Below are 16,631 nucleotides of genomic sequence, written 5' to 3' on the forward strand. Positions count from 1 at the left end.
TAACATGTGATTTTACTAAATATAATAATTTAATAAAACAAGGACAATCTATGAAATATCCGTTTAAATAATGATTTACTATTTTCCAATCTTTAATATACATATTTTTCTCAAATAATGACAAATATCTGTAAAATTATATATTTTTTGCTGATTCAAATACAGTAAAATAGTGTAAATATACAGTCAAACATTGTAAAAGAGCAAATTTGCAAAAAAAACAAAAAACAAAAACAGACCTTTGATGTGAACAATATTCAAAGTTTTGGCCTGTTTTTTTTGTTTTGTTTTTTTTTTGCAGTGTATATGTAAATTAATACTTTTATTTCTGTGATTTTACTTGTTATTATCTGTAAGTTAACAAAACAACCAAATCACAGTGTACCTTTATGTAGCAGATGATTGTTTGTTTCCATATAATGCTATATTTTATTCAAAATCTTGCATATTGCACCTTAAATAACCCACATCTCCCTCTGTAGGCGGATGTCTAGCTGCTCCCATCAGCCTCAAAGCTCTTTAACAAGTTAATCATGCCACTTTTAGCTTTCTTCGGGCCTGACTTCTACCCTCAGTGCTACATTATTTGTCTGAAATATCCTTATTTTTTTTGTTTTTTGCACTTAGGAGTCTGCAGCTGCACCGACAGACCGTCAAGATGGCGATAATCGATGAGCCTCCGAGCGGCGCAAGACGGAGCGACAGTGAAAACACCAGAACAGGTGGTTGCTCGGCGTGACGCGCTTCTTACGTAAATGGCCAAGAAAGGCTTTTACTCCTGAGTAAGTGTGAAAGCTTATTCATCAGCCTGAGCGAGCTGCTTGTGCGCAGCCAGGCGGGCCACGTCCAGACGAATGGCCCCCTCACCTCAGGAGACAATCACACAAGCTCAACAAAGCAAAATCAGCTTTATGTACCATTTGTTCGAGCGGCTCCGTGCGTGAGCGTTCACCCCGACTACAATCAAGCAGACATAACAAAAAGCCAAATTAAAATGGGAATAAACACATTTGAGTCCACCGCAGAGAGCGTCAACAAATAAAACCATCAGCGAGGAAATAATGCACAGGACAAGATGGGACGTTGGGAGAATGGCAATGAGAAGCTCAGCAGGAACAAAATAAAGCACAAGCGAGCACAGGAAGTGTTTTGTTGCCTCACAGACATGGTGAAGGTCCGTCGTCTAGGCTAACGACGGAGACAGTTACCAGGTATGAATTGAATGAGCTTGAAAGGAAGTAAAGGTCACATCAGGGCGTGTTGTTGCTTATCCATAAGACAGACACATTATTCACCAGCAGCATTCTAGATACTGAAAGTGTCACTGTCAGGTCATGGAAACATGGAGGACGATCAGCAGCGCTTTTCTTTTCTTCTTCCCTTCATTCAGGTGCTGTACGGTTAAACAAGGCCGCCGCCGCCGCGTTTGATTTAAATGTGCAGGTCTGCTCTTCTGAACTGTTATGCATACACTGAATGTTCCGCACTTCTTAAGGCTGCTCTCTGATTCACGGGGCCTTGTTTTGACTCTTGCGTTGTCGAGGCCGCATCCGCAATCCTTTGATACGCGTCGGCATGAAAGGCTTTTTTTTCTTGCGCTCAGGGCTGTGTGAAAGTGTGGAGGGGTGGCGCTTGATGCAGTAGGTCAGGCTGCACTAACTTTGCCTTACGCAGAGAGGAGGATGGAGGGGAGGGAGGGATGTACCGCTGCAGCTGCTTTTAATCCGTAAGAGCATTTGAGTGAGACACCAGATTGTTTATGTAGTCCATTGAAAAAGAGCTGGCACGAGTGTGTGTGTGTGTGTGTGTGTGTGTGTTCAGGGAGGAGGAGGAGGGCGAATGCAGCTTACGATCCATCTGTCTCTGTTTCCCCACAACTCGACATGGTGGCAGACAGTGAGGGGAGGCTGGGACAGACCTGAGTCCTTGTACTGGTTTAATTAAAACACATCACTTGAACCGTTGTTGGCACACACGCTAACAAGCTCATCCAACACATAACTCTACAGATGAGGGGGTATAAAAAAAAAGAAAAAAGAAAAGAAAACACCAAGCAATTAAACACTCATTTACTCATCAGCCAATTATTCAGCAGAGCCATTCTTGGATCTTCCTTGTGCAGCCCTGCGAGGCCTTTTTTTTTTAAAACTACAGACAGGTTTTTATTCACAGAGCGCCAGGACTGCCATGAGTGGAAAATCAAGGGACTGAAAGAGGCACGCGTAACATAGATCCCTGCAGAAAACGCCTTTCTTTTGCAGATTTAACCGCACAAAGATACCCAGCTCGAAGAAACAAACAAAAAACAACACTTCTTATCAACTTCTGATTATGTTTTATTAACTTATTCTTGGAAAAAAAAGACAATATCTTTAAAAACTAAACATTTGTCAGTATAATAAACAATGGATAAGAATGTGCGATGCTGAAAACGATACCCACGGCTGCAATCCTCAACAGAAATCCACACGGTTTGAATAAGACAGTTTTTTTTCTTTTCATGTCTTTGCTTGAAGCTCTTCTGTCAATATTCTTTCATCTACACACACGTGACTTCGCTGCACTGCTTAGCCGAACTCCTGCATAAATTATAAACAGCTTGAAAAAAACACACACGCGCACGCAAAAATTTGGTTAATTTCTAGCATTCTGCTCCTGCGTATCGGAAAGTAGACGTGATATGATAAAATAGAATCATTTAGCAAGCTGAGAAATCTTTTTCTTACAATGAATTTGTATCCAAATGTGAGGTGGAAAAATATCGAGATAGATAAATAACAAGTTGATAAAAGAATTTTCAATATTGCTTATGAAGATACAAAACAAAACAGCGGGTACACTGGCTAAAGCACTAAAAAAAAAAAAACTTTGGTTCATACATCGACAAGAAAGCCTAAAAATCTGGACTTCAAAAATAAACAGAACGGTCGCAAACTCGGCTTCTAACCGAGTCGCCTAACGAAGCAACGCTCGGTGCCTAAAGAAACGCTTGTGTCCTTTATATTCTAGCCAGAAATGGTTTCAAACTTTGGTGGCATGTTCACTTCAAACTGCACTTTTAATTACCGTGATTCTGTCATGATGAGCTCAAGTGAAAATGATCTTTAGGAGTTAACTTACAATGATTTGCACAATCATGTACCAATTATCTTCACAGACAAAACCAGTACGTGAAGCAGAACGGGACAATCTGCTGTATACTGATATCCCTCCAAATAACAAAAAAAAGATCAATTAGCCACAAGGGGGGGGAAAAAAACCAGCACGCTTCGGCTCACAGCTGTTACAAAAACCTCATTGAACATCACTTGTGTTGTGAAATAGTGTTACCAACAGGTTAAATACTGAACGACTATGCTTGTGTGCATAGACGAACAAATATTATAGGCAGTTGTTAGAAAGACTGTAAACCAGAGAGGGCAGGGATCTGAAGAGCTGCTCTACATTTACACAAAGAGTGTGACGCTACAGCACAGGATGGCAGTGGACAGTAACGTGTCTGACAAAGAAGCAGCGCCAACACTTGTTCGCCTGTCGACAAGTGTCTCAGAAGAGCTTTTGTACTGAATCTAGAGCTGTAAAGCAACCGCTGAACTACGTTGCTGTTCTGTGCTTACCTGAAAAAGGGAGGGAATGCTTTTTATCATCATCAGAATGTGATATAATTCACCAATCACCGAAATGAGAAAGCTGACCAGTAATTCACTTCCTACGCTGACAAAAGTGTCCCTTTAGATGGAGTGCAAATGAGTAATACGGGTGTCAGAAAAGATTTTTTAGGATATAAACACAGCAAAGGATGAGAAGAGGCTGGAGGGAGACAGCCAAGGCCTGTTTAATTTTAGTGTTGCTTCTCTTGTTCCAGACACTGAGAGAGAAACAGTGTTGACAGCTGTGACCTACTGGTGTGAGACATAAACAAGACTAAAACTAAACGGACGGGGCTAACAGACTCTCAGACATTCCATTAAATGAGAGACCTGGAGGTATTTTTCCTTTTTGAGGCTCTTGAACTTTTGTCCCTCTTGAACACAGCTGATCCCAGAGTCCAGTACCGGGATACAGATGTGTTGGGGGGGTGTCACCAAACTTTACCTCAGTTTAAGGATCAAAGTCTGGTTCTTTACTGGGTTAAAAAAAAAATGAAGGATCTCACACTGGATTAACTCGCTACTAAGAAATGTGGACGTGAGGAGATTTAGCATACAAAAACGAACAAGTGTGGAGCACACTCACCCTAATGTCTAAAAGAGGGTTACCTGAGCGAAAAGTTCAGTACGATAAAAACTAAATGAAAGACTCAAAATACAAACTTATACCCATGGATGTATCATTTTCCCCCAGGAATATATACGAGTCGCCGCTTTCGTCCGCCTCGAGGGAGACAGAATATTAGAAACACCTTCCAATATAATGCAGTCCGATGCTACACCAACTAACCAGGAACTAAAAAAAAAAAAGACAAGACAGCACCTTAAATCAACACTCCTGGATTGCATTTGACTGGTGCAACTAATAGAAAGTGGTAACTCAAATGTAAAGAGCATCTTTGTGCCACATTTTAATAATGATTAGAAAATATTCCCCCAACCCTCCTCTAATCCTCTAATAAAGGTGCTTCTCTATTAATCTGCTAACTCAGGTTAAAAACAAACTGTACGAGTGGGCTGGAAAACCGACAGGAGCCGCCCACGTGGACTGTGATGTAGTCGACCGACATGATTACTTCTCAGTTTGTTGTTCTGTTAACTCATCTAATATCAACAAAAGCCTTTTTTTTTTTTTTTTCTTGTGGACACTGTCCGTGTTATTGCACAGTATAGGAACACATCTGCTACCACGTAACACATAGCAGCTGTACTCTTAAAAGTTCCTGCTAGAAAACAAGTCTTTCGCAGTCACACACACACACACACACACACATCTGAAACACACTCCTCCGTGCGCCTCACAGATCCACGGTCCATTGCGGGCAAACTACGCCCCGAAAACACTACAATATGTTGAACGTGACACTCCTGGAAGCATTGGTAAGCTGAGGGACGGTTTAGATGAGTCTTGGACAGATTTCCATCTTGGAGAGGTGAGGCTTTAAGTGGACCAGGAAAGAAAAAAACAAAACAAAAACGGTAATTCTGATGCTGATTGTAGTGGTGGTGGTGGTGGTTTAGGCGTGTTGTACCGCCAACTCCTGTCCTATGAAGCGGCGCAGGCGCTCCAGATACTGGCTGTACAGTTCGATGTCGTTGTGTCCCGCTCCTTCCACCCAGAGAGGCTCCACGGCCTTGGGGCAGCGCTCGAACAGGGCCAGGCCGTGGGAGAAGTCGATCACCTCGTCCTCTGTCCCGTGGATGATGAGCACCGGGGAAGTTATTTTGGACACTTTTTCGATGCTGGAATGGAAAATAAGGGCAGCAGAGATGTTAGAAATAGAAAAAAAAAAAAGGCTTTGGAAAGAAAAAAAAAAAAAAAAGACTGCACGGGTCAGTTAAATAGCCCACAAAGCACTGGCCTTGTGGATCAGGTTATAAAAAGAAAACCCTGGCGGATCGGTGTGCTCGGTCGGAAAAAAAAAAAAAAAAGTCAATAAAATATGTTGTTATGGTTCAAGTAAAAATATCTACAAGGATTTGCGGAAGCTTCATTTCTGTCTGCACTGCAGCAGCAGTAATTTGCTTTGGGTTATAAAACACATTTATTGCTTTGGAAGTAACCCAATATATCAGTGCTGTTGTTTGTGTTGAACAAAAACATCACCGTGTCAAGCAGGTCAGTGACTAATAAATGAGAGTTTTGTAGCATGAGTGCTGATAAATGATAATTTGATTTTGGCAACATCAGAGCTGACCCCCTCAAATCAGCAGATTCTGCACTCGCAAACTCTCCAGAGACGAAACGGGACTCTTGGGATTTGTTTACAGCTTAAATTAACAGAATTTAACATATCTATTGGCTGCTTTTGCAAAATAATCGCATGCGCAAAGGTGAATTTTTAAAACTGTCATCAAGTCATAGACATATTTTGCATAGAAAACAGCAGAGAGAGGACAGACAGACACATGAAGGGAGGCCAGCTGCCCACTCTGACTGACTCTGAACAACACTGGAGGCTTTCTCAGCCCACCACGCACACAGCCAGGCATTCCCTGGTTTCCTACCACCTCTGCTGCTCACCCACTGGTACCATCTGAGACTAGGCTCGACGTTGAGGCTGGGATTGACCTTCACTACAGACTTAGCCGCTACAACTGAACTGACAACGGGAACAGAAGGGATAGAGGCTCGCTAATGATAGCGGTACTTTGTGTCCTTATTGTCTGGCCATGGGAATTGCTTTGTGGCCATGGTTTAAAAATAAAAAACCCTCTAACAACACTTAACGGCAAACACCCACACCACCACGATTGCATACAAATGTGTGGTAGGAGTGGGAGGATATAACAGAACGAGGAGCATTAGAAGAATCTTTGACAAAGAGTAGAAGTTTAAACCCAAGCAATGGTTGATCGGCACGAACACACACCTGATCCCTCGTCTGCATCTACGGTCACAGAGGAATTTTTAATAATTTACCTTCTATACAATAAGTTATTGATAAAATGTTGACACAACATTGAGCACAGTGGACATTTGTCTGTGCTGGTGTTGCTGTTTTAGTCAAAAGACACATGATTTGAGCCACAAAGGTAGCTCTGTTACACATCCCACAGGATGTACGAACTCTGCCCTCATGAATCAAAGCTTGACTCGAACACGAGTTCTGTCTGGAGGCCATTATGCACCACAGAAGACTTTGTCATGCGGCCCGTTGCTAGCTAAACCCCCACATTGCTCTCAGCTTGTTTGCATGACCACCTCCTTCACCTACTTTTGAAAATTATTTACCAATTATACTTTAGGTTGAAATTTTAGCATGAAAACCACGTTGCCTCAGTGCAGTGAGCTTGTTTATTCGACTGCACGAGTGACTGTGATTTGATGTTCTATGCGCGGTAAATAAAACTAGTTTTATATTTGACATTTCATCATTTGTTTTACTCCAAAGTTGGCCCATAAATTAAACAAATATTGTAAAAACTGTAAACTAACACTAAAACTGCTGTTCTCAACTGGCCTGGATTTATATGCTTTGGTCCTGTAATGCAACGGTCCCCAACCACTGGGCCGTGGACCGGTACCGGGCCACACAGAGCCACACAGAAAGAATAAAAGGTTAATCGTTTTATTTTTATTTCCAGTCTACAGGGTGTTTTATTTTGAAATATGACTAGCCTGTCTTCCGTCTGTGCTTGTTTCCGCACTTGACTGTCAGTTTTCATGCCCGGCCGTTAAACGAAGCCGTCAGTCTAACCGCTGCCGACATGTATAAAAAAAACAAGCGTCTCCGGAGAGCTTCTTTGGAAAGACTCGATGCTGAGACAGAAGAAAAAGTAAACACATATTTAGCAAGTAATTTTATTTGTTTGTGAAACTTATTAATAGAAACCGGTCTGATCCCTTTGGTGCAAACCTCAGGGAAATTGTTGATTGTTGATTATATGCACATGTCCGCGCTATGCTGAAGTCACGCTAAGTCCTTAAAGCCTGCTAACAGTGACTAAACGTAAACCAGAACACTACTGAATGCTCCCGAGACGAGGGGTTGCTCATAATCTAAAACTACATTTGCAATGATTTAACTCTGATCAGCCATATTAAGAAGACTTAGATCATAAGGTCTCATTAACACTGATGCGATACGATGATGATCATTACATCCGACGTTACATGTGTGAATGACACTTAAAGTCTCTGCAGCAGGAGACAGATGTGAGCTGCAGCAGAAAATCATTTTTAAAACGGTGCCAGATGAGAACGACTACTGCTCGGTGACGCTGCTCCCTGCAAGATAAGATAGACCTCTGGGAGCGCCAGCTTGCCTTTGAAATATTACAGTACTTAGGTGGCCTGCTCATATCTGTAATAAAAAAAAGAGCTATCAACATGTTAACCAAGGAAAGATAGTGGAGCAGAAATCCGTCAAACTGCAACCCAAACGAAGAGGAGCAGCTCTATCAGCGCAGATGTTCGCGTTGGACAAAAAAACACTTTCACAAGTGCAAGTATGCTTTTCTGTTAGCAGATTTGTCATTATGTGAAAATGGCAACAGAAAGCCAAACAGTCTGTGTACACCGTCTGTGTGATCTTTGTGTGTGTGTCACATTTAAAGGAACACCTTATTAAGGGATTTTATTAGACGGAGAGAGACGAGGAGCCGACAGAGGAGAGCATAAGGATTACACTGCTGTGTACAGAAATATGTCTCTGACAAAAAATGTGTTTCTTGCAGCTAATGATGTATTTCATGCAATAAACCAAACACATCAATTTAATTAGGCAACGCACTGAAACACAGTTTTCATTATTAGATGTTAAATTTCTATTTAAACAACAAATTCATGGAAACAGACATTATATACATGAGACTTGTAGCAAAGCGTAGAAAGAGACAGAGAGAAGAAACTGAACAGTCTGCAGAGACTTACTTGGGGAAAGCGTCGAAGCAGTAGGTTTTCTTTGTTTCAGGAAAGGCCACTCTCATACCAGAAGTTAAAGGTGAGTGCAGGACCACGGCGGCACACTCATACCGCGATGCCAGGTCTACAGTGGGAACTGTACCAATGCTCTGACCGTACAGGATGATGTTCTCTGGGCTTATGCCATACCTGGTAAAATAAAATCCAAAAATTTTAATTAAATTAGTTTTCATTTTTTGTTTGATTTAAAATTTAATTGTGAAGCACACTGAAATATGCTACACAAATGAAATGATTAAGATTATTACTGCACATATTGCATATATAGCCACTTCATATAGATTTTTTTTTTATTATGCATTAAGACTAAATTTGCTGCACACTTGCAATGACAATAAATAACTTATATTCTATTATGAAACCAATTGGAGGGAGAAAACGTAATCATACAAGCTAACAACAGTAGTGTTATGAACAGCACCAACATCTAAAGACATATGACTTTAGTTAATAGTTAATTTCATTAATGAAAAACAATTATTATTTCTATTTCTAGTTTAATATTATCGTGAGGTCCTGGCTATGCTCTGTAAAGTGCCCTGAGATGACTTGTGTTATGACTTGGCGCACCATAAGTGAAACTGAATAGATTTTAAATCAAATTTTACTTAAATATTTGGTGATTTGATTTAAAATCAGTCACCAAAATGGTAATATATTTCCTGTCAGTCATTCCGGTTAATCACCATCTTTTCAGCATTACCTGTCTATGTGTTTGACTGAAAACCTATTTCATTTAACCTTGAAAATATACAACTTTAGTTTGTAGTCAGTTTTATTTCAGTCACCTTAAAGCATGTATTTTCTGGACAGCAATTATATTAGAAACAGTTTCGGTAAACACACTGAAGTTATGGAGGTAAGGTAACCTCAGCCAACCCCTAGTCAGTGTGTTGTAATGTCTCCCCGAGGCTACAGATGCATTAAGACAGTAATGCTTCCACTAATGAGACACTTTATCACATCACAATGTCCTTGAGATGCATCATCCTGCAGCTTCCCCTCATCCATCCATCTCACTCTTTTTAATTCCCCCAGTATCTGTCCCCACTCTGCTCTGCCCTCGTCATCGCAGCTCTGTCCTGACCACAACCCCTGCCAGCGTGATTCATCCCCGCTTTGCTTTGAACCGAATCTAAACTCACCGCGTCTCGCCAGAATAAAACACAGCATAATAAATCATTCATTGAAAGACACATATGGGTCAATTATATGGTAACGGTTACCGCGTGCGCAGGGCATGCCAGGCAGCATCTATGTCTGCGTAGAGATTCTTCTCAGACGGCTTGCCGGTGCTGACGCCATAGCCCGAGTAGTCGTAGGAGAAGATGTTGCAGTTGATACGAGTGCCGAGGCCGATGTAGAAACTGCTCATCTGGCCGAGGTCGACTGCGTTGCCATGGGAGAAAAGCACTGTAAATCTGAGGGGATATAAATTCAAAAGAAAGGTTAGCAGATGGGCCAGCAGAAAATAAGACAGCCAAAAATTGATTCTGTACTTCAGGTAGAGTCGGAAATACAGCAACCTGTAAACAATCAGCAATTTTACTGTGATTCTTAATGTTACATGAGCAAAAAAACACATTATATAGTGTAGCTAAATGCTTTACACTATTGTAAATAGTTTTCACAGCACCTAGAATGACCAGAAAACACAAGTGGTGAGTGTAAACCTGCAGCTGCTGACTGTTCTTCAGAGCAACTTTTACTTATTGTGCACAGAAACCCAGAATAACACGCCTAACAATCATATTTCACACTTAGCTGTTCCTGTTTTAGTTGATTTATCTCGTCTTAAATCTTAATTTCTCTATTTATTCCTAATGGTGATCATCATTTTATTAATTTTCTTTTATCCTCTTCTTTAATTGCTGATTGTATCTTTGTTTTTTGTATTTGAAGCCAACATATTCGGTTTATTTGTGTCGTTGCTAGGTGTTATTGTAAATGAGGCCACTACCTCAATGTGGCCTCATTCAATATGTTTTTTTTTTGTCTAAAACAGCTGCTGGTTGAAGGATTGGTTTACTACTATGGCTGCATGTCAAATGACTCTTACTTCTAGACATTTTTGCAGGACCTGAGAAGCAGGGTATCCTTTATAAACGCTGGGTATTCTAGCCCTTGCCTGTTATTCATGAATGCATGTTGTGCTCTCCAAAGAAATCTGATACTTTTTCTACACGCTGTCTATTTTGAAATTCTCCCTCGGTGGTTTTGTTTATGAGCTCCAACAGCCCGCGGCTTTGCTCTTGGCCTTTTTTTTTTTTTTGCATAGAACGTGGCAAAACAATGCTTCTGCCATATCAGGTCAAGATTAGCTTTATTCTCTGTAATACTAGACAGACATTAACGCAAGGCAATGGAGTGTAACACAAGCTTGTCCATTTCTTTTTAATTGATTTGGTAAGTTAATCAGTAGCAGCACAGTGCAGTCAGATGGGTGTCAAACTGAAGTTAAATGCTTTTAAATCTCATTAAATGTTTGGGTTTTTTTAGGTCAAATGATGTGATCACCTCCCATTTAGCTATCTACCAGTCACTGCACTAAATTCATTGACACAAACCTGCAGAAAAGAAAACCACATAGCTGTAAATGTTTTGCCTCTGACTCACTGGAAACTGGTATCTTGTCACTGAGCATGACACATTTTTATCATGATCACTGTCATGAATGACACAAGGGAAACTCAACTTACAAGTACTGACAAACATGCAGGAAAAGAAGAAAGAAAGAAAGAAAAAAATACAACAACTAAAATAACACATCATTTTGGATGACAGTGATCTATAGAAAAGGCAGGAAGAGATAATGTTTGAGTCAGCTGAGCAAACAGGGAGACAAGTAAAGGAAGTAGACCTGGATGTGCGTAGAAGAAGATAGACAAGAAAGAAGGGTGTTAAACCACTTCAGAGGAAGTGTGACACAATGCCGTTAATGAACCAGAGAGGTCAAGCAAGCTTAAGTCTCTATCACACAGCAATGAGTCACCTCAAACACAAAAGGAAACCTTTTGAGCTGCTCACCTGGCGTTAGGAGCGCAGCGAATGTACATGCAGCCGACTCTGTTCCCTCGGCTGGATCGAGCGAGGAACACCTCCGTCGTGTCCAGCTCCCTCTGAGAGTACTGAAACTCTGCTCGCTCCGTCAGGTGAAGCTTCCATCTCCCCTCCACAGCCCCGGCTCCTCCGCTTCCAGCAACCGAGGCCCCGCTCCGCGCCCGCAGGCTCGACGTCCCCGTTGCCCCGGGTGCCGCGGGGCCTGCCTCCGGGTCTGGCAGAAAGGCGTACGTGGGCTCCGGGGGCAGGAAGGCGAGCTTGGCTGCAATGCGGCTCGGGCAAGGCGGGCAGCAGAACAGGCAGCAGAGCTCACTGAGAGAGAGGCCATTCATCCTTCACTGTGCAGGAGGAGAGACAAGAGGATCACTGTGCTAATGAATCCACATCATCCCAATGTTAACACAATGAGACACTTCTTACAGTGTCATGTACAAGGCACTTAGCCTTAGGGTGCCTACAGTGGTGATGGACACGTTCCTACAACACCAATATTGGAACAAATAGGGATTGTACATGATCAGATACACATCAGGAACACTAGCAACTCATTATTAATCTATTAATAATGTTAGTCAATCAGGCAAATATAACAATATCAGCAACAATACTGGATATTCATTTACACATTTGAGTGCTTGAGTTGCTCCACAGCAAAATAAAAAATGTATTATTTTCAGCTTATTATTTGTTCTAAAATGTGAGTATTGTGTGGTTTACTAATTCTTCTATGACTGTAAACTAAATACGTTTGGGTTTCAGAAGGGTCGCCAGACTAAATAGGACATTTGAGATGAAAACCTGGACTTTGGGAACTTATTAATATCTTCCTAGATCCTCAAAACAGCTGCTTTTTTACTAAGAGAGCTCACACCTTTACATTGGCAGCTCCAAAGCTTTCAATTCAAAGTGTTTCTCCTCCATTGACACAAATACAAAAACCTCAAAACAAATGCTTTAATGGCCTTTGGTTGTTCTCAGTGGTCTAAATATTGTCGTATTCTTTATGTATTCAATTTTAGAAATTAATCTTAGAAGTTGCAATCCTGTTTTGCCTTGTTTTTTTTTAGTGCTTAATGTTTATTTTGTTTTGTTTAACTAACGGATTTTACAAGTCTTATCCTGTCTTCTTTATGACCTCTTTGCAGCCCTTTGGTGAAGCCAAGTTGCTTTAAAATCTAAATAACCTTAGACACTACTTGTGAAAATAATCAACAGATTATTCTGAACCAAATACAGTCACTGGTTAGAACTTTGTGCTATTCTACACTCAATACTTGTGCATTTTTTAAACGGAGACATTAAGACTTTTGACTCTGGTAAATCGTTAGCAAAGAGCACATAATAAATATCTAGGTCAGCAATGCAAACACACACACACACACACATCCCCACATGACACAACCACAAACCTATCACAGACCTACCTGTTGAGCTGAAGACCTCGGTATAAGCAAGAAAAACAGTGCTGACACAAACAAAAATAAATAAATAAAAAAGAAACGAGAAAGGAAGCTCTCCTTCACTTCAGCCGAATCCAAACACAGGATATAGTTTATGTGCCTTGTCAGCGGAACTCGGAAAAAGTAGTGGAGCCTACCGGCTGACAGGGAAGTGTTATTTACAAAGTGTCTGCTGTGTTTTCTTTGTGGGGACTGAAGTCCAGATTACACCCATGTCGTCCTCTGGTACAAAAGCTGACTTCAGACACGATTCCCAAAAGTGTCTTGTGCGATTTAAAACAACAAGAAATGTTGTCGGTGAGGACGCAGCAACAGAGTCTGGACCCCAAAGCGACCAAAACAAACTCTTTGTAGTTACGATCAAACAGGCACAGCACTGTTTCCTCCTGTTATATATCAAAAACACGGCAGGTCACATTATCTCCTCACAGGGATAGACGCTGTTTGTCTGCGCGGAGCGGCTAACGCGACGCTGGCTTAAGCTAGCAAGTAGACATAAACACGGCCACTCAGTGAAAACAACGCTCGTTACCGGACCGTCCGACGGTAAAACACCGCTAACACGCAGTTTCCAGCGACGGCATTTGTCTCCGTGAATCCATAGCGTACGGTGCTGGCGTCTCCTCCGACTTTACGCGTAGCTTCTTGTCATTTTAATTAATCCATGTCCGCGCGGTGTTTTTCTGCTCCTCCGCTGTTTCACCGCATCCGGAAGCGACAGCTGACCGGATGTGACGTGTGAAGTTTCCATTGGACAATTAAGGAAACGTATCATCAGAGTGGGTGACGTGTTGTAATAGATAACGCTGGTGAACTTAATTGTCAATTCGCACCTTTGAAGGAAATAAAACGTGGATTCCTCAACATTCCTCATGAGGGAAGTTCTGGTGAATCATTACAGCAACTGAGAATTGAAGGCAGCTAACAGTAACCATCCATGGACATTCCCTAAGGATGTCCTGAAGGTTACAGTTTGCCAAACTTTTTGGGAAACGTTTGGAGAACATCCAGGTTATGTTCCCTTGTTCCCTTTCAGTTTCAGCAAACGGCCACCTTCCTTGAAGGTGACCGTCTGCTGGTTCCCTGCAGAAACAAACAGTCACCTTCAGGAAACATTCCTTGAAGGTTCCTTAAAGGTTACTGTTTGCTGAAGTGAATAAATACAGGCCCTATATAGATGGATGGATGATTGATTGATTGATTGATTGATTGATTGATTTACCAGCAAACAGTAGCTTTCAAGTAATATTTTTCTGAAGGTTCTCTGGAGTATGTTTGATAAAACAAGTGTGTTTAGAGCAGAGGAGTGGAAAATCTGTGTTGCGCTGGAAATGGTGTTTATGTTGTATGTATCAAAAAGCCTGTGAAAACAACATGCTGCTAATCGTTAACTATCAGATAAACATTCCTCAAAGGTAACTGTTGGTTCCCTGAACAAACAAACAATAATCTTCAGGTAATGTACCCTGAAGGTTCCACGGAATAACATGTGCTGGGAAAACTGATGTGTTTAAAGTTCCCATATGGTGAAAATCCATTGTTGTTATGTTTTGTGGTTGTTCAGGGAACCAGCAAACAGTAGCTTTTAAGTAACATTTTCCTGAAGGTTCCCTGGAGGATTCCTTAAGGTTAGTGTTTGTTTGGAAGACCGGAGTGAATAATTTGTGGTAAAAATACAGTTTTAGCCTGTTGTGTGGTTGTTCAGGGAACCCCCGAACATTAACGATTGAGGAAAGTTCCCCATAGGTTCTGTAAAGGTTCCTGTTTGCTGGGATGACTTATGTGGTTAATTGAAGGTTACATATGGTGACATATTCATGTTTGTTTAGAACATCACCAAACAGTAACTTTCAAGGAATGTTCCCTGAAGGTTCTCTAAAGGTTCTTGTTTGCTGGGATGACTTATGTGATTAATTGATGGTTACATACAATAAAAAAATCATTTTTATTTTGTGCTTGTTTAGAGAATCAGCAAACAGTAACTTTCAAGGAATGTTCCCTGAAGGTTTGGCAAACAGTAACCTTTATGAGCCCTTCTGGGAACATTTTTTTGAAGTTACTATTTGCTGGTTCCCTGAAAGAAACCGTAACCTTAGGTAATGTTCAGTGAAGGTTCTGCAAACAGTAACTTTTAGGGCAGGTTCCTTGAAAGTAACTGTTGGTTCCCTGAGCAAAAAAAACTATTAACCTTCAGGGAATGTACCTTGAAGGTTCCACAAGAACAACATGTGCTGGGAAAACTGATCTGTGGTGAAAATCCATTTTTGCTGTGCCAGGAACCAGGTGACAGTAACCTTTAAGGAATGTTCTCTGAAGGTTACTGTATGCTGGCAGACTGGAGTGGTTAATTAAAAGTTCCATATAATGTGGTGATAATTAACTTTTATGGTGTTTTTGTGGTTGTTCAGGCAAGCAGCAAAGTCTAACGGTCAAGGAATATTACCTAAAGGTTTGGCAAACAGTAACCTTCACAGAACTAAATAAGCCTGACTTTTTTGTTAAACTCAGGAACAGGCCCCTGATGTGCATCATTTATTACAATTTATTTGTCATTAACAAAGAACAAAACATATAAAAGTTAAGGATTTTGCTTTTTATTCTTAAAAGGAAGGCAGTAAGGCTGAGTATAAAAAAATCCTGCTACCATTATTTTGAAAGATATTGTGATATGAGTCACCATTGTAGTGGAAATTGTTATTTTTTCATTTCTTTTCCCTTGAAAAAAATAAATGATGATATGATGTTTTTGCTGTGGTCTGCACCCAATAAGCATATTCCCGTGTATCCAGATAACATGATTTGTAGTCTGGGGCATCTCTGTAGCACCACAGTGTTCAGTTTATAATGATATTTTGTGACACATTTTACCTTTTGTGAAAAAACCAGCAGTTTTTCAAGTTGAAAATTACACCTGGCTATATTGCAGTTTCAATAGTAATATTTCGATTAATTTTTCAGCGCTAGAAGACAGGTCCCAACAATGTAACAGCCCGAAGAGATTTATGTCTCCACAACATGAGTAATACAGTACTCTCACATTCACACAAACATTACGACAAACATAAACACACACAGTTTGCTGAGGAAGAGGATTTGTTGGCTCAGGGTCCACCTTTACTATCTTGCACAGGCAAATGTCAGCCGTACAGTTTGTTTGTTATGTAGACCACTTATAAGTTATTGGCACTGCACACCCATATCTTAAAAGAAACAAAAAAATTACACTATTTTTCACCTGTTACCACTGTTTACATATAGGTATGCAAATAATTTTGGTCTTAATTGCACAAGTTTGTCTTTAAGATTTCTACCTATGACAAAAATGTAATTTGTGGGGATCACAGCATTTAAAGACCAATGAAAATGAGTTTGTTTTTTCCTTTCTGCCTTGTTAACATGTCCACAATGTATATTTTTATATGCTAGGAGACATATTGGACTGCACGGTGGCTCGGTGGTTCGCACTGTTGCCTCGCAGCAAGAAGGTCGCCGCTCCACATGCTGGAATCTTTCTGTGTGGAGTTTGCATGTTCT

At 40.8% G+C, this 16,631-nt stretch overlaps 2 protein-coding genes across 2 annotated transcripts in view; both read right to left on the reverse strand.

Annotated features, from left to right (window-relative positions):
* Window positions 1-2,312: 2,312 nt before the first annotated feature.
* abhd17ab (abhydrolase domain containing 17A, depalmitoylase b) lies at window positions 2,313-13,783 on the reverse strand. Its single transcript, XM_008283898.1, has 5 exons — window positions 13,062-13,783; window positions 11,605-11,975; window positions 9,804-9,998; window positions 8,527-8,706; window positions 2,313-5,393 (listed from the first exon to the last, which is right to left on the reverse strand). Exons 2-5 carry the CDS (start codon window positions 11,967-11,969, stop codon window positions 5,168-5,170), a joined length of 966 nt encoding a protein of 321 aa, XP_008282120.1. The 5' UTR covers window positions 11,970-11,975; window positions 13,062-13,783; the 3' UTR covers window positions 2,313-5,167.
* LOC103358789 (AN1-type zinc finger protein 5) overlaps window positions 9,285-16,631 on the reverse strand; it is an 18,930-nt gene continuing 11,583 nt past the window's right edge. Inside the window, exon 7 of the mRNA XM_008283897.1 lies at window positions 9,285-9,296. The gene's annotated coding sequence lies outside the window, so the exon portion shown is untranslated. The remainder of the gene's footprint in view (window positions 9,297-16,631) is intronic.

The sequence above is a fragment of the Stegastes partitus genome, unplaced genomic scaffold (genome assembly GCF_000690725.1).
Source record: "Stegastes partitus isolate 25-593 unplaced genomic scaffold, Stegastes_partitus-1.0.2 Scaffold332, whole genome shotgun sequence".
Classification (NCBI taxonomy): Eukaryota; Metazoa; Chordata; class Actinopteri; family Pomacentridae; genus Stegastes; species Stegastes partitus.

What these genes read in the sequence shown, in the direction of transcription:
- abhd17ab (XM_008283898.1), bottom strand. Translation starts at nt 11,969, where the DNA reads ATGAATGGCCTCTCTCTCAGTGAGCTCTGCTGCCTGTTCTGCTGCCCG. An exon ending in CGCTGCGCTCCTAACGCCAG is followed by an intron (nt 9,999 to 11,604) that starts GTGAGCAGCTCA and finishes ATATCCCCTCAG; the next exon opens with ATTTACAGTGCTTTTCTCCC. An exon ending in TGGCATGCCCTGCGCACGCG is followed by an intron (nt 8,707 to 9,803) that starts GTAACCGTTACC and finishes TTATTTTACCAG; the next exon opens with GTATGGCATAAGCCCAGAGA.